The sequence below is a fragment of the Nematolebias whitei genome, chromosome 6 (genome assembly GCF_014905685.2).
Source record: "Nematolebias whitei isolate Nwh7 chromosome 6, NemWhi1, whole genome shotgun sequence".
NCBI classification, from domain to species: Eukaryota; Metazoa; Chordata; class Actinopteri; order Cyprinodontiformes; family Rivulidae; genus Nematolebias; species Nematolebias whitei.
Window position 1 is genome coordinate 38,484,818 of NC_056503.1, and position 25,575 is coordinate 38,510,392.

Sequence of the window (25,575 nt, forward strand, 5' to 3'; positions counted from 1 at the left end):
TTGTTTACCATGTTAACATCGTCCATAATAGTTTTCAGAATTAATAATTGCAGCACGATTAAAAGGAGTGAAAATTGACATTTATTTATAAAAAATACAATATACATCATTTATTCACATGATTTTTTGGTCGTGTCAAACCACAGGTCAATCAGGAAGAAGTGCTAACTGGACTTGTCGAAATGAGTCGCAAATATTTGAGCTATTCTTTCCGTTTCTTTCTTTGTGGATGAAGGCGACATGTCTGGACGCTGCCGGGAACGTCTGCGAGGGGCGACGATGGGCTCCGAAGAGTTCTGGCCCTGCGAGAAATTAGAGAATTTTACAATTTCAAAATTAGAGAATTATTACCTGCAGTGTTCCCTCAGTGAGGACTGATCAAGGCAAAAGGGCCTTCTCCTACTCCGCTCCGGTTTCTTGGAATATTTTGCAAAAAAGATCTGAAGCTCTCGACCTTGACCTCTGTAAGTGGCTTTAAAACCCTGTTCGGTACCTGGCAAACACCAATGCAGACATGTTCCTGTTTTTAGTTTTCTAAATTGCCTTGTGATCTATCTGTTTGTTGCTGCTATTCCTCTTGATTGTCCTTTTGGTTGCTATTTTGTTTCGATATGTAAAAAAAAAAAAAAAAAAAGAGAAACTTAAATTTGTATGCCTATTTTTTAACTGTCTACTGTTGTCGCTGGTGTCCACTGTTGTCATCAGTCTTTGTTAAGAAATCAGGTCTCTCTTGTAAACGAGTCCTCGAGGCTCAATGGGATTAACCTGTCTAAATGAAGGTTGAATGAATGTTATGTTGTTATTGTGTGTTTTGTGTCTGTAACCATCCAAACACAAGTTAAAGTGGAACAAAGATACAGCTTCATGTTTTATCTGCAGTTCAGAAAATACAATTTTAAAATCAACCTTAGTGACGAACTTCATCCGCTTCTTAGTTGGCAGTCACCGTCACAGCAAAAAGATTTTTATTGTTTTGATTTTTATTGCGATTATGGTGTTTTTTTTATTATTATTATAAAACAGTTGTCTATTAGTAAAAAATGTAATGAACCACTGGATAGACGGCTCCACTGGCCACCACAGCTAAACACAAATGTCCAAAACTCTGTTATGTTTACTGTAAGTGAGCTAAAATTGGGTGAGGTAGTAGCTGAGTGTAGGCCTGTCTCGATAACAAATTTTGCCGGGCAATGAATTGATTCAGAAATTATTGCGATAAACAATAATATTGTTTGAAATTTGACAATAATTAGTAATTATTGTCAAATTTCAGAAATGTTGGCTAATTTGGTTTGAGTGTAGTACCTTTTTTTGACCACCAGATGGCAGTATAAGACTGTTTGAACCGAAGGATGGATGGTGAGGGAGCGAGCAGTGTGTCTCTTTAAGAAAAATGGAAGGAGGCCCCTTGACGTGACATGGGCTGTCTCTCCTTCCCTTTTTTTTTGGTTCTGTTAAGATATTTTCAATCTAGACTGGTTTTATGAGTTTGATCTGCTCAGAGACGGGATTATAATGAAATTGTGACCCGGTTCTGAATGGGTTAAACTGGGCCAGCAAACTCTTGAGAGTCTCCCTGATGATTCAATATCTGTCAAGAAATAGTTTAATCAGCTTGCCACATCACGTAGGAAAGGCTTTAAAGCACCGTCTCATGTTTTCCTTACACGTCAGTACACATAAGACCCCACTTAGTCCCGCCCCCTCATACACTGACAGGTTGAGCTCCCCCTTCTACGAAGGGCGGAGTCTAGGGCTCTATAAATTAATGATGACACGAGACATCGGGGATCTTCTTCCGGGTCTGTGAACGCGTCACAGACTGAATAGAGTCCAGCGCTGTGAATTGTAATATTTTACTGCCTTTCTCTAACATAATTGATAAAACTTAATTGATGTTTCCTTGATTTATTGATTAGTATAGTTGCCACTTCTGAGGAGGGTTCAAGCCGGGGGTAGGACGTGGGCTGGAGGGGGTTTCCGGATCCGGCGGCCCGCGGCCAGCTCACCTCCTTAACAGTTCTCAAAATGGTGGATGCTCGGTGTGGTTTGAGCTCTTTAGCATGGCATTTTTCACACAAATCTTTTAATAAAAAAAATCAGTAAACAAGTTCTCAGCTTCTTTTTGTAGAGAAAAACAACTTTTTACGTGAAGGCACGGGTTTCAATCGTGAATTTTGGAGCTTCGGCAAGACGAAAGTTTTTTCCTGAGGTCGGCCTGTTAGCTTAGCTCATGGCTTAGCTTCTCAGCTTAGCTGTATTTAACGATCCAAAAACGCGATTTTGGACAGTTAAATGGATTTAAAGAGAAAAGCGAAAGGGAGGGGTCAGTGAAGAACACCAGAGTTGAGCCTTGTCTTCCAGTGTCTCCAGTAGAAAGAGAGAGACACGAAGAAACGATAAAGCCGATATATGAAAATGAGGTCGGTAATTTTCATTTATCATGCGATTAATTGATTTATTGTTTATCGCAACAGGCCTAGCTGAGCGTCCTTCCTAAAACATACTCTGATCACTACATGTTGTGCAACTTCTCTCTGTTAACAGATCACAAATTAATCTTTTTGCCTGCAAGATGGCAGGCAAAATGCATTATCTGAAAGAGAGCTAGGCCTTTTATTTAGAGCTGTATTGATCAGATCATTCAGATGATATAATGACATCATCTTTTTTTTGTCACTTTATCAAACTAGTTTCATTCACTGACTTCTCTAAACGGGGAATTGTCTCTCTGCTGACGCAGGCGAAGAGTTTGGAGAGAATGAACAGTGTTTGTAGAAATAATGGTAAATACTCACTGATTCGATGGGAGTTTGGGAAAAAGATGGGGCTAAACGAATGACTCTCAACGACGCCTCCAGTTGGTGAGAAGGGAGGAAGAAATTAGGGACTTCCAACGGTAGAGATCTTAAAGAAGAATGTCAAAAAAAAAAACATGGAGTTTGATGGCATCCTACAAACTGATTACTAAAACTATGACAAACTCCAACGTACAAGTTTGTTTATGATTGATGTTGACTAAATATTTTGTCTTCTTTTAGCTGTTTCCCCTTCAGAGGTCACCACATCTCTCCCATCTACCTTGAACTGTTTTTGTTTCCAGTTAAGTCTTATTATCATCCCTTGAACTTCTTAGGTTTTACTACAGTACTTCCCCAAGAAACCTGGGTTTTCTAAGACTTGTTTTGCTCCTACTAATAGTTTCTTCCACTTCTATGTGTTTTCAATCACGTTTACAGGCAACCACAACGTTCTACAAGACACAAAGACACTGTCGCAGGTAGCTGCTCGTTTCTCTTTGCATCACAGCTGCATGTGGATAAAGTAAATGTGGTCGGACAAATAAGGAACTGTGAGCGTGTAAGTCTTTATCATGTAAACTCAGCTTTTCTCACACCTCGGTGAGGTTAGGGGCACTTCTTGTAAAAATAAATCTTTAATTCTAATTAAATCCATAAATTAAGGATACGTTTGGAGCTCTGTATCTTCGTTGCCCTGAGGTTCTGAAACATCGTGGGTGTCAGGGTCAGGCGATGGTGCTGTTGATGAACTTGTGTCTCCTGACCTCTCGTTGGGGCTGTTTCGTTCCTCTGGTTGTAACTCAGCTTCTTGAAGCGTCTTCTCATCATTTCTCTCCGTCTCTGAGACTCTTCCTTCTGAGCCGTCAGAGCTGTGATGGTGGTCATTTTCCCTGGGAGTTTCCAGATTTACTTCCTGCCTTTTTTCATCCTCATCCTCACTGAGATCTGAGTCTTTTGGTGCCTCAGTGCTATCTACAGAAACCAAGTCAGGGTCTGACAAGATACTGGTCCAAGGGCTGGTTCTGTCTGTTAGTGAGGTCACTTCGTTGAGAGGCCTCGGTTTCAGCACAACCTCCTCGTACTCCTCCTCTATTTCCTCTTCCTCGTCTTGTCTGAAGCTCGCATCTTCTTTCTGTTCACCCTCTGAAATGTTGTCGTTGCTGCTTCGTCTGTCCTTTTCTTCATCAGAGTCAGAGTTCGTGTGGTCCTCAGACATCTCTGTGGGCAGCGATGGAAGAGGAGGCGAAGCATCGAGGAACTCATCGATGACTCTGCGTGGGCTGGAGACGCTCTCAGGAATGACCTGAGGGCTGTCGTGTTCAACAGGAGTTGTTGAGCCACTTGGTGCACTGGAGGGAATCGTTTCCAGGTGGTGTCTCCTCAGACCTGAAAGTCAAACCAAATAAATAACTATCATTTTAAATAAAAACTGAAGTATTGTGTGTTAATATAAAGAGAGAAAAACTTTCAAAATCTGAGAAATGTACACAAAAACATCAATTTCAGCTCCAGCAGGTAATCTAACCCCCCATGTTTACAGTAACTGTTTGTACAGACGTTATTATTTAAAAACTCTTATGGTTTAAACACTCTGGGTGTAACTTTATTCACACTAGATTAGTTTTGACATTAGAAACCTGCATTGTTTAGTATGTCAGATGTCTGGTTGACACGCCCTGTTGGATCTGAGCGCGTCAGCTGATGCAATACTGTGCTGACTACACCTACAGGTGTGGTTAGTTAACAAACAGCCTTCATGATGGAGTCACACAGTCCCTTCACTTGAGTTTTGACTGTACTCAAATGGTCACAATGTTGTCGGGGGCGTACCTAACTTGTCTCAAACTCACCTGAATTGTGTCCCATTTGTTTCCAACCTGTGTCAAAAACCTTAGAGCAGCGTTCTGACACCTGCATGGGAGCTCCCCTCAGACAGAAACATCTGCGGCAAAGATCCAAGACTAAACACCTGATTATGCTAAAAAAAAGAGCTAACGATTGAAAAACTGGTCCCCATCTGCTCATCTTCATTTAAGTGTTCTCCAGCGATTAAACTTGTAAACGTTGGAGCAGCTGTCGAGGTGGGCACCAAACAAGCAGGTGTACATTAAACTAATGCACCAGCCAAGACTACAGTGTTGCATGCCGTGCACAAAAAAAAAACGATGGGATTTTCAAAAACTGGCTGCTCAAAACACGAGCAAACAGTTCATCGATCACATGGTCTCTACACTCAGAGTTCAGTGAAACTGCAACAGAAAATTTACATATTTTCCTGCAAGTTTCTCACAGTTTTGAACCACAGACTAGTTTCCCAACATTTGTAGGGTAAAACTTTTAGAATCAGAATAAGTTTTATTATCAGTGGATCGAGATACAACGAGAATATGTCCGGAAAGTCGTCCGAAAGATGGACGGAGTGCACGTAGCTGATGCTCTTTAAGAGTACAGCCTCTTATCCTTTTCAGAATACTTTTAGATAGAAAAGGGGAAAAAGCCATGAGGGTGGATAGTGGTATTACAAAAAAAGACCTATTCACATCTTGTCCTGTCAGGACATGATTTAAGACATCAAAAAACTACCAGCAAGCACATTTATAAACACATTACATATAAATTTGACATCAAGACAGTGGGATTTGTCCATGCATTTTCAGATAGGCCACAGTCCTGATGATGTTGTTTCAGCCGGCATAGTTCTGATAAGCCTGCACAGAAGTTCTCGGGGGGGTGGGGGGTAGGGGGTGGTTGCGATAGCAAAGATTTGTCCTTAGTTACCCATGACTCAGGAGTAATATGATAGTCGGCTCGTATCCGAGGCCAAACGGGGGAGTCAGATTCATATAAGCCATAATGGTTGAATTTCTTCGGCGGATGTTTTTTTTAACTTGCCAGTCTTGAGTCCTGCTGGGACTTCCTTGGTCCAAAATGTCCAGTTTTATGGGTATTCCTCTCCACTGATCTGCGTTATGAGCCTCCCCAAGATCCACTCCATATGCTGTCGAGTCCTAAATCTGCAGGTGGCATGCGATTCTCGCAAATCGTCTCCATCTTACAGTTTAGCTTGTTAATCAGCTGATTTTTGAGTCCTCATAGCACGAACCAAACACAGACTCAGAAGCTTTGCCATGGCCAAAACTGCTGCCAATGTCTTCTTCAAGTTGATAAAACAGAGCCCCACCGATGCCAAGTAGCAGAACCCCAGGTATCATAAATCCAAAATCTAAACGTTTTCAGTGTCCTCCTGAGACAGAACTGAAAACATTATTGAGCATGGATTATTGGAGGATGGAGGATTATTGAGCATGGACTTAGTTGTTTTCAACCAGTTTGACATGACTGTCAACAAGAAAGAGGGCCGGCAATGGAGGAGGGGGCGTGCCAAAGAGACCATCCACCAACATAATTGGTTTGTTCCATTTTGGAGTAAGCTTTTGGGGGAAGAATCAGTTTTGTGTTGTGTGTTTCCTTGACTGAAGAAGCCTTCTGGATTGAAGGCAAAACGTTTCAGCCCAAAAATAAGAAACTGTCCAGATGACCTGACTGAAAAATGTTGGAAAAACACTGTAGTTTCCATGTCAGTTGGGTTGCCAGATAAGAAATTATGAACTATAGCACTGTCACTTTAAAATGATTGTATTTTGACCTAAACTGTCATATGTGCTGAGTAAAGATATTCTAAGATAAGGTGTGTGTTGCGTTTGTTGAACATGTGCACAGAAAAGGAGGGGGTAAGTAAATAGGACATTTTAAATTCATTGCGCATGCAGCTTCTACATGATCACAATTACATCCAAACTGGTGAATACACAAACGCCTCTTTAGACCCTAGATTTTATTAGTTTTGCACCTACATGTTGAAAAAGGTTGAGTGGCACAAAAACACTCTTCTCTCTGCCATTTATTATAACTGTTGTTAGTGCAGAAAAACTTTGGACTGCTGCCGCCTGTAGTGCGCATGTGCAGCTTCACACAGTTCACACCTCCATGGGGGGGTTCCCCCCAAAAATCTCCACTCTGAGACCTGGACTCAGAAACCTTCAGTTTCAGAGAGAACGAGGACTATTGTGTAAATGAACGGCTGAACCGCAGCAGAATGACTGTGGTTTCATGTCGTGTAAATGAGGCATCAGAATGGCTGCCCTGTATGTCAGTCAAGGAACAAATTTCATGAGGATGGATGATATGCTGACGTCCATCTTTTAATGCCATGCGATCACCCAAACTACCTTTGTGATCGATCGGTAGATCGCGATCGACGTATTGGACACCCCTGCTTTAGACATTACGTTTAGGTGCAGTTATATTGAATTTGTTGTTAGGGTGTAAAAGCTGTATAGTGCGCTAATTCCACGGCAAACTGAGTCAGCTGCCAAAACTGGAAAAATAACGTCAAGTCACCTGCCCAAAATTTATCCTATTAACTAATGGTTCAAAACACCAAAGTTCATGCGCAACAATCCAGGTATAAAATCCAACAATGTTCAAATCGTTCCAAGCTAATTGATCTAAAAATCGATGAACATTACTAGGAAGTCTTTTAACGTTGGGAAAGAAGCTCACCACTGATGATGTTGTTGACTTCTCCAACCAACTGGCTGGACTTGAGAAGCAGCTGACTTGTGTCGGTTTCTGAGCATCTCTTCTCCTCATCTTGGGAGCACCAGTCCCGTTCAGTCATTGAGGGGAACGTAGGAGTTGAAAGTTTACGGTTGAAGTACTTCTGAATGCTGTCTAGCTCACTTAGTTTTTTCCTGCAAGAAAAACAAAACAAAACAAAAAAAGTCATTGAGTTTGAGCTTTAATTTTAGTTATAACAACAGACAAAACACAATAAGTTTGAATACCTGAGGCCTGAAAACAACAGAGTGTTGGAAGGATGGATGTCACTAGCTGAGCTGCTGCAAACAGAGGCTGTTTGTTCTTGAAGACTTTGATGATAAAATCTAATTTTGTCCATGTGCTCAAAGTGACGATCGCTCTCACTGGGCCTGCAGAAATTGTCATATTAATATTAATTCAGACGTAATGCATCTAAACAGACGAACGTGACATTAAAATGTGTGAATAAAAACCTTTCAGAGAACAGCCTGTCTGTGTGGCTGGGCGAAGAGATTTGTTGCTCTGGGAATTTGCTGATGTGGGAAGGAAAGCTGCTGTATAAGGCTGTGGTTTGGTAGCTGAGAGGAATGCCCTGAAACAAACATTAGATCGTTACAAAGGGGAAAAAAAAAAAAAAGATAAAAGAAACACAACTCTTACAGATGAGATCCTTGTAGCTTCTTCAGTCACAGTTTTTCTCTGGCTACGCAGGTCCTGAACTCCCTTCAAAGGAGTAATGGACACTTTAATCTGACCGTGACACTGACCGCTGAAGTCTGTGATGTTGTACCAACCACACACTGACGAGAAGCCACAGAGTAGAGGAGAGAGGTCCACGGAGGCAAATCCAATAACTCGCTCTATTTCTGTGAAACACCGCAGGTGTGAACTGATGCACAAAACAAAACAAAGCTGCACAAATCACCAAACAGAAACTCTTGCTGTACCTCCTTTGTGCCAGACTTTGAACACAAACGATTGTTGTGGATCAACCAGCAGCTCCTTTGAAAGTCTGGAAATGTGACACATTTGCATCAGCATCTGATGAGGTACAGAAACTCAAACTGAGGTTTGTGATGTAATGCTACCTGCACTCGTGTTGGTGGTCCCACACAGGACAGTCAGCGTTGGCTACAACAGATGTGGACACTGGTTCAGCAGAATCAGCTGTGATGTACGAAACACAGCAGCAAGGCGCCTCTTCACTGCGCTTTGCAAGAGGACAGCCTGTGGAAAAAACAAGAAATTATCATTCAAATACATATTTTAACTAGATAGATTGCATTTCATGCGAAAATACAGTGTGAATGCTTATTGTAGAAGAACTTGCTGAAAAACAGCTGAAATTAGCTAAAACAAACATGCTGAAATGTAGCTGAAACGGAAGAACAAACTTAAATTAGCAGAAGCCAAAATAACACATGCATGTTTAACTGGGTTTAAATAAGCAGGAACGAGCACACAAATTAGGAAGCTAGTTAAAAAAGCTGAAAACTAGTTGAAAAGGCACAAAGAAGCTTAAAACTACCAGAAGGAAATGGAAAGAGCTGAAATGAGATACAAAAATGTGGCATTTTCTGAAAAAGCTGAATTTAGCATAAAACAGCTAAATAGTAGCTGAAATAGCAGAAAAAGTTAAAAAGAGCATAACAAGCTGAAATTAACAGAATTAACAGTTAATTAGGCTGAAAGTAGCAGAAATGATCACAAAATACTTCATTTTATCTGAAAACAGCTGAAATTAGTTAAAAATGCTAGCAGAGGAAAGCAGAAAGAACATGTTTGTCAATTAAGCTGAAAGAAGCAGAAATGAGTACAAAAAAGTGGAAATTATCTGAAAAAAAAGAAATTGGCAACAACAAAAAACAAAAAAACAAATGAAAAGTAGCTAAAATTGCAGAAAGACGCTTAAATTACCAGAAGGAAGTGCAGAGAGCACATTTTTGCTGAATTAGGCTGACAAAAGTTGAAATGAGTGCAAAAAATGTGGAATTGGATGAAAAAGCTCAAATTAGCATTAAAACAACTAAATAGTAGCTGAAATAGCAGAAAAAGCTGAAAGTTGCATAAATAAACTGAGGAGCATAACAAGCTGAAATTATCTGAAAGACGTTAGAAGAAGCACAAAAATGTAGTAGTTGGCAGAAAAAAATCAGAAAGGAGCACAAAACAGCTGAAAGTAGCTGAAAGTTAAATTTGCACAAAGAAGCTGAAGAAGCTGAACAAAACAAAATGTGAAAGGAGCAGTAAAAGTTGTAAACAGATCTAAAGATTTGAAGGATGTAAAATGACTTCAATTCTTTTTCTATGAGAAAAAAAGTAGCAGAAAAGGCTAAATATTTCAAAAAGCTAAAGTTGCACCAATATCAAAAGTCATAGCACTCATCTCCTGAAAGAGTTGAACGATTTGATTTATGATTTGTTGAAATAGCACAAAAATTGTGGAACCAGAAAGATGCTGAATAACGTACAGAAGAAAAATGGATCACAATAGTGTGAATGCTTCATAAGCATGAACACAACTAAGATTTCAGGTTGTGCACTCACCTTTCAGATTCAGATGCATGGCGCGGTCCACGGCCACAGTCACAGAGAAAGAGTCGTCCACGGTCATGTCTGTGTGACGCACAGATGTGAGGTCTGCAGTCGGTCTGGAGGATTTACCCTTCTGTCTGCTTTGTGTGTTTGGTTTTCTGTGTGTATCAGCGGAGGGGTCGTGATCTGCTGCCTCCACTTTGTGGAACAAAACCTCCTCCTGATCGTCTGAGTCACATTCAGACAAGGTATTGGTGGGAACAGAACCAGCCGTCAGGACGATGTGCACCCTGAGAGCTGCACCTTGTAGATCGGCTGCAGAGCGCATGAAGAGCGGGTAAACTCCTGTAAAATCACAAAACATTTTTACCCATCTCAATAAAGACATGATTTAAATAAAGTAATAACTTGTTAAATTTACAACGCTTTCATACCGCTGAGAGTCCGTTTCTGCTTCGAAGTCTTTGCAAGAGAGGACAGATCGACAAACGCTGAGCCCACCAGTCGGTCCGAGTCACTCGGCCTTACAGTTCTGTTCTTGTTGAACGTCACCCACAGCTGCACTTCCAGCTTCTCTTCTCGCAGGTACCACCTCAAAGGCTGAGTGAGTCTCAGATCCACAGTTCTGCTTCCTTCAAAACTCACTGTGGCTCGGTTTCCCTGCCCATCTTCCTCGACGCAGGGGTGTTTCAGTCGAGAGCAGAAGGCGTCCTGGTCGAAGAACTTATACCTGAAGTAGCAGTAAGTGGGGCGCTGGAGCTCTCCAAGGCCGGGCAGAAGCAGACAGTGGACAGGCAGCCATGCTTTAGGTATGGAAAAAGTGAGGGCGAGTTTTCTTAAACATTCTTCATCATCCTGCTGTGCACGGTCACTGTGGGGCATTTCCCAACCCAAGCCCTGAGCAGCTTTAACGACCCGTTCTCTGTCTGAGGGATGAGCGAAGCTGATGGAAATCTCAAGGCCCCCGACCAAAATGTTCTGCTGCTGAGAAGGACTTCTGTCAGGAGTTATGTATAACCCAAACCAGCCAGAAATACCTACAAGATTAAACAATAAAATCTAACTTCAGTGTAGTAGAAAAAAAACATTTGATCAACATACCTGTAAGTACAGCATACCTGTTCTTTTATGGATCAGATCAGCCAGAGGAACTCTCACTGTGCCTAACATGACGTCATCAGGCCTAGGAACGTTCACTGCAACAACAAATAAGAAACAATACAAAAAGCTAAAGCGGCAGAATGACTTGTGCTGCAACTAAAAACATTTACCACATTTTCATCACAGCATCGTGTGAAGCAGAATCTCAGACCTTTGTGACTTTCTCTGTTCCAGACAGTAAAGACAGCAGAGGCTTGTTCCAGCTGCTCAGCCAGGCTGCAGGTCTCTCCACTGCTCATGTGCAGCAGCAGATCACAGGAAACCTCCATGTGGTGATCAAACTCAGGGCAGAAGGTCCTGGGTGCAGTCCGGGTACACCTCTTTTCACTCTCCGGTAAGAAGGAAAGCTGAACCGTCACATAAGGGTTCACTCCTACATCTACAAAGTAGCTGAACTTTTGATCTTCTTCGGATATCACTCTGAAAGGGACGCAGGAACAACAACAACAAACAAAATGGTGAACTGTGACAAATGTGTTTCAAATCTCCACGCCTGAGATATTTGTAGTATCTCATCGGGCTGTGACAGTTGAAGACTAACTGGCGACTCAACATTGTGAGTAAATGGGAACATTTTCTGTTGCAGTTTCACAGAAATTTGAGTGTTTGGGATCAAGCAAATAGAAATGAGTGGCTGCATTTTGAGTGGACAATTTTTGAAATCACGGTCCAGGTTCACATGAATTCATTCTGGTGACTTCCTCCTGAATGCCTTTCACCACTAGTCGCTAACAGTTGCAACTCATGAAAATATATCTGGATTACAGTAGTCCCTTGCTACTTCGTGGTTCGACTTTCACGGACTCGCTCTATCACAGTTTGTGGACGTACAGTCCATAATGTTGTATGTAAAAAAAAATATATATATATATAATTATATTGTACAGGACACATGTTTGTCAACTTCAATATTACTCATGTGATTGGGACAGTACTGGACACTGTACAGTAACTAGTTAACAAAAAATAAAATACTCTGGACAGGTGCTGCCCTTTTGTAGTTTTTTCTCAGTAAGCCTCCACTGTATTCCTGCTCATAATGACTACATTTCCCAGAAGTCAACAGTGCCCCACCCACCCAGTAACCTTGTTTCCTTCTGCTGGAAAACTAGAGGGAAAGTTTTGATCTGATAGAAAATAGTTCAGCGGTTCAGCGCTTATTATAGTGACTTCGGCGCCCAGGGGATGCAGACAGCCGCACTGAACCCACCGAACAGGACCAGAACCGGACCTCCAGACCCATCTGTGAATCTTGAAAGCTGGTAGCCGGCCCACGTGGACCACTGAGCGGGGACGCGTGCTCCCAAAGGTCTGGCGGTCCATTCGGAGCCCACCGGGACGTTTTTTATCTCTTTCAACTGGTTCATGAGGACCTCCAAGCGGGGATGTGCTGGTAAGTAAAATTTAGTAGCTACATTTAGCAGTACCGTATGTTGTTAAAATTAGTAGGTTTGTGGGCTTTGTCGCTGCAGGGTAGGTCTGCAGAAATGAACTAAGTCAGACCAGAACAGAGTCACACTGGAACAAAGAAACCAGAACCGAGAGCTGTTGATGTTCTAGAGTCTGGTAAGTCAAATTTAGTAGCTACATATACAGAACTGTACGTCTGTTGTTAAAATTAGCATGTTTAAGAGTTTAGAACATTGCAAGACTGTGGGATGGGCTTCTAAAGCCTTAAAATATTATAAATACTAAAATACATATAACGTCACTACTTTGCGGATTTTCACTTATTGATGGGGAGGAGGGGGGGACTGGCACCTTACACCCAAAATAAACGAGGGACTACTGTATTACAGAAGACTAGTGGTGCAGTGTTTCTGTTCAGCTAATGCGTCGTAGGCTGGTGGAAGAAGGGCCTCAAGCAAAATTGTGAAACCATTGAATCCACATGCTGTTTTTTAGACAGAGTAGCCCTGTTTCCATTACAAATTGCTCCAGTTTTCACCCCTAATGTCACAGGTACAAATCAATATACAAATATATTTATGTAAAACATTTAATAACCACTTATACATAACAAGAACCATCCCTTCATATGTCAGTGATGTACCTTGCTGCTGCCTTGAGACCGGACGCTCTGTGCACTTGAACCACAACAGTGACAACACGTGAAGCAGCTCCTCTGCCAGCCTTTCCTTCAGGTCTCACAGGCCTGTGCTTGTATTGAATGCACACATCTAGAAGGCCTAAGAAACAACAAAACACTCACAATGTTCAGGTACTCATTGTGTTTCTATTACATTGCATGCACTTCTGTGTATGTGTGTACCAGAGGGCTGAGGCTGAAACCCTGTGGGACCCTCAGTCCTGGGAATCAGGGGCAGGGAGAACACTTGAGCCTCGTCAGGATGTTGTCTTTGCATGGTGGCCATGGCACACAGTTTAGACAGTGGAAGCAATCCTTTGGCTACAAGCTGATCTCTCACATTTGGATAATAATATCTGAAAACACATTATTTCACAAATCAATCAAACACAACTATCATGTGTTAAGGCATATAGAGTTCCATTATTAAATAAAAAAGAACAGGGATTGAGCCCCTGGGGTCTTTCTGTATGGAATCTGCGTGTTCTCCATACACATCAGGAAGAAGGATCATGAGAATCTTGAGAAATATCAAAGGCTGAAAGAGGAAATAGAAAAGTTGTGGCGAGTGAAGGCCTCAGTGGTCATTGGAGCACTCAGCACAGTGACCCCCAAACTGGAAGAGTGTCTCCAACAGATCCCAGGAACAACCTCAGAGGTCTGTCCAGAAGACTGCATCTCTAGAAACAGCTGATACTGAACACCCTGATGTTGGTAGAGGACCCAAACTTGAAGTGTAATGGAACTGCCCAAGTGAAAAAATAGGGTGGGCTGGGCATTTGTTGTTGTTTTTCTATCATGGGAGGTTAAACAGTGGAGATAACTTATTTTAAAATCTACATTTTCACTATAAAATTCACGTAAAGTTTGAGCTACACTCGACTGGACCTTAAAGTGTAAACCACAAACCTGCACCACACTTCGAACAGGATGCCTCCTCCATTGCTCAGACCCTGCGTTGACAAAGAGCTCAGCAGCAGCCTCTGGACAGGAACTCCTTCAGGGGCCAGAAGAACATGAGTCTCCGTGTGACCAAACAGCAGGTCGGGAACACAAAGGGTGGTGGTGCTGCGAAACGGCTTCAGGTTTAAAGCTGTTGGGAGGATAAATAAAGATTTTAAAGTGTTTGGGAACAAACAGAACTGGTTGAGCTGAAGGTTTTCTTACTGCTCTCTATGAGGCTTTGGTCCATGTCTGAAGCAACATCTCCCTCCTGACAGGGGAATCTGTACTGGACGTAGCAGTCAGCCTCCCCCCACACTGTGGACTGCAGAGGCATCAACCCACTGACCTTCTCCACCCTTATTACAAACACATGCTCTGTCACAACTTCCACTTGGACTGTTTTTACCTGAAAGATGATAAGCTGATTTCAAAGATGTGTTCATACACATTTAGAGAACAAATGAGGAAAAACAAGCACAATGCGACATACTTTGAATTTTATAAAGCACTTGAAAATAAAAATAATTAATAATTAATTACGTAATTCCTTTAAGTAATCTAGGTTTAAGAGGAAGGTGACACACAAAGCCTTTGATATTTGTAAGAAACAAAAAGTTTTAGACTGAATAGGAAGCTTTCTAGACTTCTGGGTTCTGCTGACAGTGTATCATACTGACCTTCATCCGTGAGTGCGACCGGTGATCGAGCATATGAACAGGCCTCACTGAATGAGACAAAACATGATACTCTTCATCCCTGGTGCGCTGGAGGGAAACGATCTGCTCTGATCGACCTATAGCCAAGAGAACCCTGAGGTTTCCTCGACAGCTTCCTGAGAACACATCGATGACAGGCATGTAGCAGTCCACCCCTAGAACAGGGTACTGCGCCTGGAGAAGGAGCTGGCTGATCTTTGGATCCCTGAAGGACACAGACGCATATCAGTTCTTTTATAAGGTGTTTAGATGGCATGCCGGATAAAAGATTATAACAAAATATTTTGTGTAGCTGTTCAACAGCGTCCCTCTGTGCAGCGTCATCATTTATGTTTGCAATTTTTATAGTTAAGATTTGACACAATCAAACACAGAAATGATAGAAAGGCAGGGAAATTAATTAATTTATTTGTCTTTACAATAACAAATATTTCATTAGAAGTCTCAAGATAAATATCAAATAGTTAAATAACCTTACGGTTAAAAAATAAAAATACTTTAAAAAAAAATCAGTCTTTGTTAAATTCATGCACCTACAAATAAACATTTGAGTTTATTTTATAGCTTTTTTATATATGGGAAATATAAATGTATGGAATATTTTCGTTTTACCTGAATGACATGTAAAATTGGTGTAGAGGTAATTTAACAAGGCCAAACAGTCGATCCTGCTTGGACTGTCCCATTTTCTGCCACACTTCGATCACCATCACGTTATTCTTCATTCGCTCCAGAAGTTTCATTGTTAAGGTCACGGGCGTCACCTGTGACACAAAAGAAGAGAAAAAAGAAGCTGCTATTTAACCTAATCAAGGTCATTATGTTTTCCTATTAAAATTACGTTAGCTAGCAAAAGAGCGCTCATGAAAAACTGGCTTTCACTGGAGCCCACCACTGAACATAAGGATGGACATAATGGACATATACAGGATGGAGAGAATAACTGCAGAAGTAAACGATAAATGGATCGATTTACTTTACACTGGAACAAACGGTTTGTATAAAATCATGCAGAGCAGGTCTAGACCTAGCAATTTCTGAATGATATCTTGATTGTAATAAAATCACTTTCACTCCCTTTGTGTTATTGTTTATATTGTGTTCCCTATTTTTGTTGTTTAAAAAAGGCATTTAAATGGAAATTTTACTAATAATTGAAGTGGATGTACATGTTAAACACGTTTATAAATGTCAATAAAAATGTATAAATAAATAAAAAATTAGATTAGCTAGATTTATAGAAATGAGCTTTGCTTTGATTAGCGAACCAGTATTTATGATTCTTTGAGAGGTTACAGATTAGTAGAGACATGTTGAATTGTGATGGTGAAGATTCATCCAAGTTATGATCAATTAAAAACAAGGTTAAAAAACAAAAACATTTGGACTTCTATTTTGAAGCTGAAGACGTTTCACTTTCCACTTGGGAGGCTTTATCGGTTCAGAAATATCTGGAGTGTGTGGCGTTCCAAGCTTTATAGAACTGAATGAGAGGCCTCGTTGTGTTCTTAGATTCAGCTGCAGGTTAGACTGGAACTGCTCGCCCTGCACAACGGAGGCTCATTAGACTCTTTGTCTGCCTGGCTCATGAGAGAGATGCTTGGGTCACATGTATGAAGGTGTGAACTGAAGTGGAGCTAACGGGGAATCAAGCGTATTGCTGCACTATAAATTTTTGAAAGGTGAAATCTGAGCTCTTCTCCCCTGTTTAAAGTTTTCTCGTTTACAAAACTTGGCCTCCTTCACCCCCGTCTCAAACCATCTGTGTTCTCTGTCTAAAATATGAACATTTTGGTCCTCGCGAGTCTTATCCTGAGATGAAGGTGGACCACTGAACAGCTGCTCTCCAGTGCTGAGCCATGCGTCTGTGGAGAAGTTGTTCGGTTTCTCCAATATAGAGGTCTGAACATTCCTCACTGCGCTGACCTGCAGACACCACGCCGCCCAGTTTGGGTTTGGAGGTTCTGTCTTTAGGATGGATCAGCCTCTGTCTGAGGGTCCTGTTGGGTTTAAAATGTACTGGGATGTTGTTTCTGGAGAAAATTCTTCTGGGTTTTTCAGATATTCCAGCAACATAAGAGATGACAATGTTTTTGTGTTTGCTCTTCTCTCTGCAGTGTTTTGGGGATTTGATTTGCCAAAGGTCCAGTTAGGATATCCACAGGTTTGGAGAGATTGCTTGATGTGTTTGTTCCTTTTCCTTCCCTTCTGTCTTCATGGGGATGTGTTTGGCCTTGTGGCGCAGGGGGAGTAGTTCCAGTCTAACCTGCAGGTGCATCTACACAATCAGGCCTCTCACGCAGTTCTGTAAAGCTGGCAACTCCACACACTCCAGACATTTTAGAATTGATAAAGCTTCCCAGATGGGAAGCAAAATGTCTTCAGCTTCAGAACAGGAGTCCAGTTATTTTTGGTTCTCTGGGTGGGTATTTAAAGATATCTGCTCTGTATTCAGAATTTGTTAGTCTAAAGGAAAGACAAAGTCACAACCTTGGCTTTCTAATAAAACATGTTTACATGGGATCTCTGTTTGATGTGCAGATCCACTCATTGTCATTATTCTTATTTTTTAGATCTTTGACGTGAAAAACAACATATATTTCAAAGCTTAACTCAGATGAATCCGTTTGTAATCACTGAGTGGTACTTTGCCAGAAATAGTTTTAGAAATGAACTGTCACATTCAGCTATGATCAGGTGGTTAGACACAGAGGACTTTCAGAACTAACCTGAACAAAGTTGAACGTTGGGTTTGCCTGACTCCAGCTGACAACAGATCTTGCCGTCTCATCACACCAAAACAGTTTACAGTTCAAGTAGACGCTTGGAGCCTGCAGAAGCCCGCAGCTGAAGTTCTTCCCATCTGGAACCATGAGTAAGGCGTGCAGCAGGACCTCAGAGTCCTCCTCGGACCACTGGGATGATTTAAAAGGAGATGTTTGGGTTGCAGGATGAGATGAGGGCTCCTTTGAAAGTTTCTGAGGAGTCCAGACATTTAGTCTAGAGCTGTCCTGGAGTGTCTCTCTTCCAACGTCAGATCTAGAAACGGTTTCTCTCTCCGGACACGGTGGAACCTTTGAAGGCAATGAATCTCTCCAAGTCAACTTCTTATTTCTTTCCAAAGAGAAATGTTTGCTGTTTGTTCCCAGTTCTATAGAAACCTGTAAACAATATTAAAACAAATTATGTAACATTTGCTTAAGTTATATAAAATCATTCATTTGTTGGTAAAACAAACAACAAAAGCTCTGAGTAAATCACCTTGAGAGGTCCAATCTCCTGTGTTTGATGGACCCCCTCCAAGCTCTGCACAGGAACTAGAACAGACTGACTGAGCTCTTTGCTCTGCAGCAAACAGCATAGTGGGTGAACCGCCTTACCGATGGCAACGGGCTGCAGAAACACAAATCACCAAGTCTTTACCACCACTTCAGGTTTACTGGAGGCAAAACGATGTTTCTAGGTGCTGAAGATGCAGGAAGTGTCATAATAAAAGCTGTTTGTACAGTTAGGGGACTTTTATAAATACAGCAGGCGTTCTAGAACGTAATTAGAGAAATTGCATTTCCTGCAAAAATGCAGTGTAAATGCTTATTGCTGAAGAACTTGTTGAAAAACAGCTGAAATTACCAGTAGCTAAAACATAATGAAATATAGCTGAAATTGAAGAACAAGCCTAAGTTAGCAGAAGAAACCAGAAAGAACACATATTTGCTGAATTAGGTTTAAATAAGAAAAAATTTAGGAAATTTGCAAAAAAAAAAAAAAAAAGGCTGAAATGAACAAAAAATAGCTGAAAATGCAGAAAGAAGCTTAAGCTACCAGAAGGAAGTGGAAGGAGCTAAAATTAGCTAAAAATATATGGAATTAGCTGAAAAAGCTCAATTTAGCACAAAACCTCAAAGTAGGTGAAATAGCAGAAAAAGGCTGAAAGGAGTTAAACAAGCTGAAATTTGCAGAAATAAGTTATTTAGGCTAAAAGTAGCAGAAATTACAAAGAAAAACTTTAATTTATGCGAAAACAGCTGAAATGAGCTAAAAATGCTAAAAGTAGCTGAAAAGGTAGAACAAGCTTCAATTAGCAGAAGAAAGCAGAAAGAACATGTTTTCCCAATTAAGCTGAAAGAAGCAGAAATGAGCACAAAAAAGTGGAAATTATCTGAAAAATCTGAAATAAGTAAAAACAGCTGAAAAGTAGCTAAAAAACAGAAAGAAGCTTAAATTACCAGAAGGAAGCGGAGAAAGCCCAATTTTGCTGAATTAGTCTGAAAAAAGTTTAAATGAGTGCAAAAAATGTGGAATTAGGTGAAAAAGCTAAAAATTGGCATAAAACAGCTAAATAGTAGCTGAATAACAGAAGAAGCTGAAACTTGCAGAAATCAGCCGAAAGGAGCATAACAAGTTGAAATTATCTGAAAGAAGTTAAGCACAAAAAATCTGTAATAATCTGAAAGGAGCACGAAACAGCTGAAAAACAGCTGAAAGTAATTTTAAAAGTGTAAATTTGCATAAGGAAGCTGAAAAAGCTGAACCAGAACAAAATGTAAAGGAGCAAAAAAAGGTTGTAAACAGATCTAAAGATCTGAAGGATATAAAATGAGCTCAATTCATTTTCTATGAGAAAAAAAGTGGCAGAAAAGGCTAAATATTTCAAAAAGCTAAAGTTGCACCAATACCACAAGTTATAGCACCCTTCTCCTTAAGGAGCTGAACGTTTTGTAATACGAGTTGTTGTTCCACAAAAATTATGGAACGATAAAGATGCCGAAAAACGTACGGAAGAAAAATCACAATAGTGTGAATGCTTCAAAAGAATTCACACAATGACACTGGCAGTAGGTTACAAATGTAGCTTGTTTCTGAGACGTTAGTTACTCTCATGTGTCTCATCTGTACTAAACAAATAAGCAGCATTTAATCTGGAGCTATTTACCTTTTTCTGATCGCTTTTTCGTGCGTAAATATGAAAAATCAGATCAGTTTCCCACCACCGTTTGATCGCTGCTGTACTGAAGTGGACAGGAAACACAGAGAGCTGCTGGAACTTCACAGCTACAAAAACACAGAGGAGTGCAGGTCAGTTACAAACATTGTACAAAACACAAAAGAAACAAGTACAAAAATACACATATAGCTAAAAACAAGTTGCCATACCTCCACCTGTGACTTTACTGGAAACAGCTCGGGTCACTTCGACATCTCCTGCTTTACTGCGATCGGGATGTTTGGGAGCTGAAGTCATCGGGAAAATGTACTCAACAAAATATGTACTAGAAAAAGAAGTCATATTTTGTAATTACAAATAACAACAAACCATTGAAAAGTCAAATAAAAAGCATCTCAGATGTTTTACCACTTCTTGCTGGGTATTGGTCGAGGGGGTTTCCCTTTAGAAGTTTTTCTGGGTGTGATATTTGAGCTGCCTGCAGGTACCATCAGGGAGTCGATGGTCACTCTGGCAGATCTAATCAAACTCAGCAGAGACAGATGCTCCTCGCTGAGTGGAACATGACTGGCGTCACTACAGTCTGCAGACTGCTGGTGATCTGCTTTTGGACTGAACAAAGACAAAATAAGGTTCAAAACTGCTTTTAAGATATGAAAAATAACATCTTATGAAATGATCATTGAGTACTTTTTATGCGGAAACTTGTAAAGAGGAAATACTGTCCATACTAAACACACACAATCCCAAACTACATATCTGAAAACAGCTGTTTACAGCTGTGTCAAAGCAGTGAGTTCAAGATGTTTGTCTTACTTTTCTCTGACTCTGGGTCCAGACTGTGTCAGCTTATTTGAATTTTCAGCTGAAGACATTATTTCTTGACTGTTCTTGTCAGCACCATCTGGATCTACATTCTGACACAAACACCTTTAATGAACGGTTTGTTAAAAACAAAAAGTTAAAGTTAAAATACACCAAAGTTCTCCGCTTACAGGAGTTTTGTAGAACAGGTTTTCCAGTAAGCTCTGGTCATACAGAGGATCGTTGAGCTCACTATCTCCACACACACTGCTGTGGCCAGAGAGAGAGTCAGGCGGGGAGCCTTGCATATCCCAGAGCGGTAGTGAAGATGTGATAGGGCTGCGGAAAAATGAACTATAAAATAGAAAATCTCAGAAAACTTTATAACTTTTCCTTTTTTGTCAACATTTGATGTAAATATTAAAACGTGTACCTGCCGAGGAGCAGATCCACAACTCTCTTGTCCATGTCAGCAGGATAGTCCAAGCTGCTGCCTGTGGCTAAAACTGCATCATCAGAGGGCTTCAGAGCTGCAGCTGAAAGAAGGATATCTTGAAGAAACAAACCCGACGGAGAAGGAGAAGACCTGCAGACAAAACAATGAGATATACATTTTACAGGCTGTGCACAGTGACATTGTAAAGTGATGGACAACAACTATTTTTATTTAACTGAATAGAAATAAAAACACCAACTTGTCAGGAAGTTGGATGTTGTCAGTTGGGAGAGGCAGAGGTCTGTCTTTCAGAGGTGGAGCAGAGTCTGCATCACACTTTAAAGCTGAAACAGTCATTGCATTCCTAAGTTTGTTTCCACGCTCCAAAATCACTGAGATAATTAAAAAAACATTTTATTTTAAAACACCGACTGTGAATACTGCACATTAATAGAAGTGTACTGTGCATCTGTGGTGTTATAAAGCTGTGACGGACCTGAGATGATGTCATTGGCTGGTTGAACATGGGAAGAGTTCTCAGTCAAGTGATCAACACTTGGACTGATGTGAGATTTGTTTGAGGTAGGAATCTGATTCTCCAGCGTCTCTTCTTTGTCTTTTTGGACATTTTGGAAATACAAGTGATCTTTGCCTCTGAAAATAGTAAAGAATGTCACACAGCCAGATTAATACAGGTGAACGCGAGAGATTAGAAGCGATGTTTGGGTGTCAACTTGTCCAAACCTTGGTGTGTTTCCTCCGCTGCTCCCAGCGGATTCTTTCCCGCTGCCAGCTGAAGGGGATCTGCGGTGTGAAGGTATAGTCAGCATGGTGGCTTGTAGCCCATCCGTGATGGCGTCTGTGGCCGGACCTGAGCTGTTGCTGTCATAAGCTTCTGTCAAGGGCTCCAAATTCAGGGAAACCTGGGACGTAAACAAAAAAAATTAGATGTCGACAGAAAACTAGGAAGTTTCCATATGTGCAAACATAAAATTGTAAGGGTCTTTTTATTTTTGTCAATGTGCTTGTTTCTGGGATTTGCTTGTCAGTGCCCCAATTTTAAAACAAAAAGCAAACACATTAAATCATACACAAAATATGAGTGTGTCGTCGTCTTTTGAAATCCTGGCTGCTTATAAAACAGTTAAAACACAATCACAAAAATGATTCAAAATTTCAATTGCAGAAAGCTTAATTTAAGTTTTCACTCACGTGCAACTCTCCCAGCTTGTCAGATGTTGGAGAAACAAGAGTGTAAAATCCACTGATTGGTTGTGACAAAGATAAATGGGAAATACCAGCAATTTGAGCCCGAGCAATTGGTAGATGATCTGGTTTTGTCAGAACTTCAAGCACCAAAGAGCCCATGTCTGTTAAGAAATAAATATAAATTAAAGGAATGCAAAGTCAATCAAGCACGTCTTTGTAGTTACCTGTAAGATAGGAAGTGAACTGCTTTGGGCCGCAGCGGACGGGGAAGCGAGCAGTGGTCTTGATGGTTTTCTGTGAAAGATGTGACCCATCTCTTGGAAAAAAGTGTGTGCCGTTGGATGACTCTCCCCACCAGCGTAGCCTGATGAATGTCAACGGTGGAGGCTTGCGAATCGTCCATAACACTCGGCTTATTGTCACACTCAGAAAGCATCTTAGCTGGCCCTCTACGAGAGGTGGGAGGCTGGTAGATGGGGGCACATCACTGGGGGCTGAAAAAATGATTGTGAAATTTACCAAAGTGCATATTCAAGTTCAATTTCAAAAATACTTTCATCAATCCCAGAGGGAAATTAAATAAGAATAACATAAGAATATAATAAAAAAATAATATAAGAACTAGGTACAAATAAAGCAAATACATACATCAATGGTAAGACTAAAATATGACTGATAACAATAAAAAGGATTTTACTGCAAATTTTAGAACTTAGTTGGCTTCTATATGCTAATCACTGTTTCTGAATCACTATTTTTGATGCATGCATGAAGCACCACATAATGTAAAGAAAGGAGAACTTTAAAATTTAAATACAGTTCTTACTTAACACAAGTTAAAAGCCTTATGTACATAGAAGAATCCCATTTTATGTACTGTAATAGATGTAATTTGAACATCAGCAAACAAGATAATGGAGATTTAAATCAAAGTCTAGTTACACGAATAAATATTTAATGTTATGGAGGTAATGCTGTGCCAGTCAGTAGCATTCTCTGATTTACCTTTCGTGTATTTATGCGGAAAACTCCCTCATCTTGAATTTATTTTAACATAGACATATAAACAATAAATATATATAACAAATATAGACATCAAACATAGTTACAGAATTAATGAATGTTTACTAAAGATCGAAACCAAGAGAGAATTAAAAAAACAACTAAGCAAATTCATTTAGGTAGTTTACCGGTAATCGCCTTTAACTTTAGCATATGTGGCAACACCTTCGTTGAATCAATGTACAATATTAGAAGTACACATTTAAGTAAATACATTTTATTTTGTCAATAATAATAATAAGTGAGGGAAAGTTTCAGCACAAAGTGAAAGACATGTTGATTTTTATGAAACGAACCACCAAGCTAACGCAAGGCTAACAAGTTTGACAGTTGGGATTAGCAGCTACTTATCATTAGCACAACATTAGCAACTACACAAGCTAACCACTAGCTAAGCTAACCTTTTCTTTTGCTGCTTCCAGCTTTGACAGACTTTTGTTTTTTGTTCTTCATCCCTAAGAACAGCCTGTGAACAGCCAGTCCAAAACACCGTCTGAACCGCTGGCAGACATATTTATTTTTCCCTTTCTGGTAAAATAAATATCCGATTAATAAAAATAAATGAGATGCAAATACAAATATGCACAAAACAAACCGCAGCGCGGAAAAACTGTATCCGAGCAACAAAGTAGCTCGCGCTTCCGCACCGCTCTACTGAGGCATTCTGGGAACTGAAGTTCTTACGGTGTTGCTAAAAAGTTTTGTTTTAAATTGCAACCTTACCCAACAATAATTTAAATATGTTTTATTTGACAATCGGAATTATTTATAATTGTTTGTATCTACCGTATGGAGCCATTTATAGTTACTTTATTTTTATTATTAAAAAAAATAGATGTATGGTACAGTTTTCACAGGATTTTAACCTTTTTTTGTGTCCCTAAATTGATAAACTGCAAAAGCTAATGTAGTTTGATTTTTTTAAATCAGCAGTACATTACAGTAAGAGGTATTTCTTTTTATAATTATCCATTTATTGATTTAAACAAAAACATGTCGACATAAACTTTTCAGTTTAACAAATCTATGAACTATAACATCATATAGATAAGTATTATCATAAACACACGAAAATGTATTGGATATATGATGTTGTCACAATATACACATGTGAGAAGTGGGCGGGTGTAAATTTGTGTATTTTGATCATAATTTATTATTACTTAAGCATTGTAGAATGTAAGCTATGTTTTTAATCATTTGTTTTGTTTAGTTAGGAACAGCACAGCGATAAAAAAAGTAAAAAAATTATTGTACATTTCCAGATGACAATAACACCTTTCATACACCATACCAACACAATAATTTAGTAGCAAGTATTCAAGAATACCAAAAGGTTCTGTAAGTGAGATATGATAATCCTCAGGCTTCTGGGTTTAAAACAGTGACAAGATTTAGAGGCCTATTGTCACAATCACTGACAATGTTAAAGTTTATTAATGAGGACCAGCAATGTAAGATGATACCTACCACAACAGTTAAGCAGATTGTAAAACCTCTGAGTTCATGAGCTCAACGAAAAAGTTGAAACAATTTACTGTCATAAGCAGAACAAAACAAAAGCAAGAGTTATTTTTAATTTTTCATACAAACTTCCTAATCTTCCTTATCACCACAAGAGGGAAGCACAGATCCGTCCATCACTTTCTGAAGCACAAAAGTTATTTCCTTTATTTTTCTGGAAGTAGAAATTTGCAATACAACTCATAATCTTCATTTTGTATTTACTTTTCCTGCCAAACACTCTTGTCTGTCATTATGCTTTTCTACCATTACTGTAAATGTACAACAAAGTAATCATCAAAGGGCTGAGCTTTAAACGCCTGTTTCTTCCAGTGTGTGGAAATACTGCTTGACTTTGACAGTTTAACGAGAAAGACCTTTGAACTGTCCATGTGTGCTTTAGGTAGTTTGAGCAGCTCCTGTGCAGAGCAACACGTCTCTGCAGACGTGTTTGCTGTTGTAACAAATAGAGTTACTGAAAGAATAAGAAACATGTCAGTTAATGGACATGTAATACAATTCATTTTCCATCTATACTCTGCTGTTTTCAAAAAGTCTGTTTTAATTCAATAAAAATGGCCAAACTGAGGTTTTAATGCCTCGGTCGCTCTGCACAGCATGGCCTTCCTTTCTATCAGCTTTCAAGGAAAACAAAGTCTTGCCGTTATGCATGTGTGTAGGAATGTGCAATAGGGGTCTGTTATATACCCTCTTCATATAGTAGTGTCAAATTATTGTCTCAGCTGGAAAGACTCTAGGGACAAGCA

At 40.0% G+C, this 25,575-nt stretch overlaps 1 protein-coding gene across 1 annotated transcript; it reads right to left on the bottom strand.

Moving 5' to 3' along the window:
* Positions 1-164: 164 nt before the first annotated feature.
* Positions 165-23,919, bottom strand: c2cd3 (C2 domain containing 3 centriole elongation regulator). Its single transcript, XM_037678268.1, has 33 exons — positions 23,707-23,919; positions 22,468-22,737; positions 22,247-22,404; positions 21,779-21,957; positions 21,531-21,688; positions 21,294-21,426; positions 21,032-21,184; positions 20,790-20,937; positions 20,611-20,711; positions 20,203-20,406; positions 20,004-20,119; positions 19,783-19,901; positions 18,111-18,242; positions 17,579-18,010; positions 15,462-15,613; positions 14,811-15,054; positions 14,356-14,539; positions 14,098-14,281; positions 13,372-13,544; positions 13,153-13,288; positions 11,251-11,519; positions 11,057-11,134; positions 10,373-10,975; positions 9,951-10,283; positions 8,492-8,630; positions 8,351-8,415; positions 8,064-8,269; positions 7,877-7,995; positions 7,649-7,792; positions 7,365-7,555; positions 3,470-4,187; positions 2,799-2,907; positions 165-302 (listed from the first exon to the last, which is right to left on the bottom strand). The coding sequence occupies exons 1-33, from the start codon at positions 23,756-23,758 to the stop codon at positions 165-167; spliced, it is 6,540 nt and encodes a 2,179-aa protein (XP_037534196.1). The 5' UTR covers positions 23,759-23,919.
* Between the last annotated feature and the right edge of the window lie 1,656 nt (positions 23,920-25,575).

Excerpts from the sequence above, each read along its gene's own strand:
- c2cd3 (XM_037678268.1), bottom strand. The coding sequence starts at position 23,758 with ATGAAGAACAAAAAACAAAAGTCTGTCAAAGCTGGAAGCAGCAAAAGA. Across the intron at positions 21,689-21,778 it reads AGCGGAGGAAACACACCAAG|AGGCAAAGATCACTTGTATT; the intron begins GTTTGGACAAGT and ends TACTATTTTCAG. Across the intron at positions 21,427-21,530 it reads AGCCAATGACATCATCTCAG|TGATTTTGGAGCGTGGAAAC; the intron begins GTCCGTCACAGC and ends TAATTATCTCAG.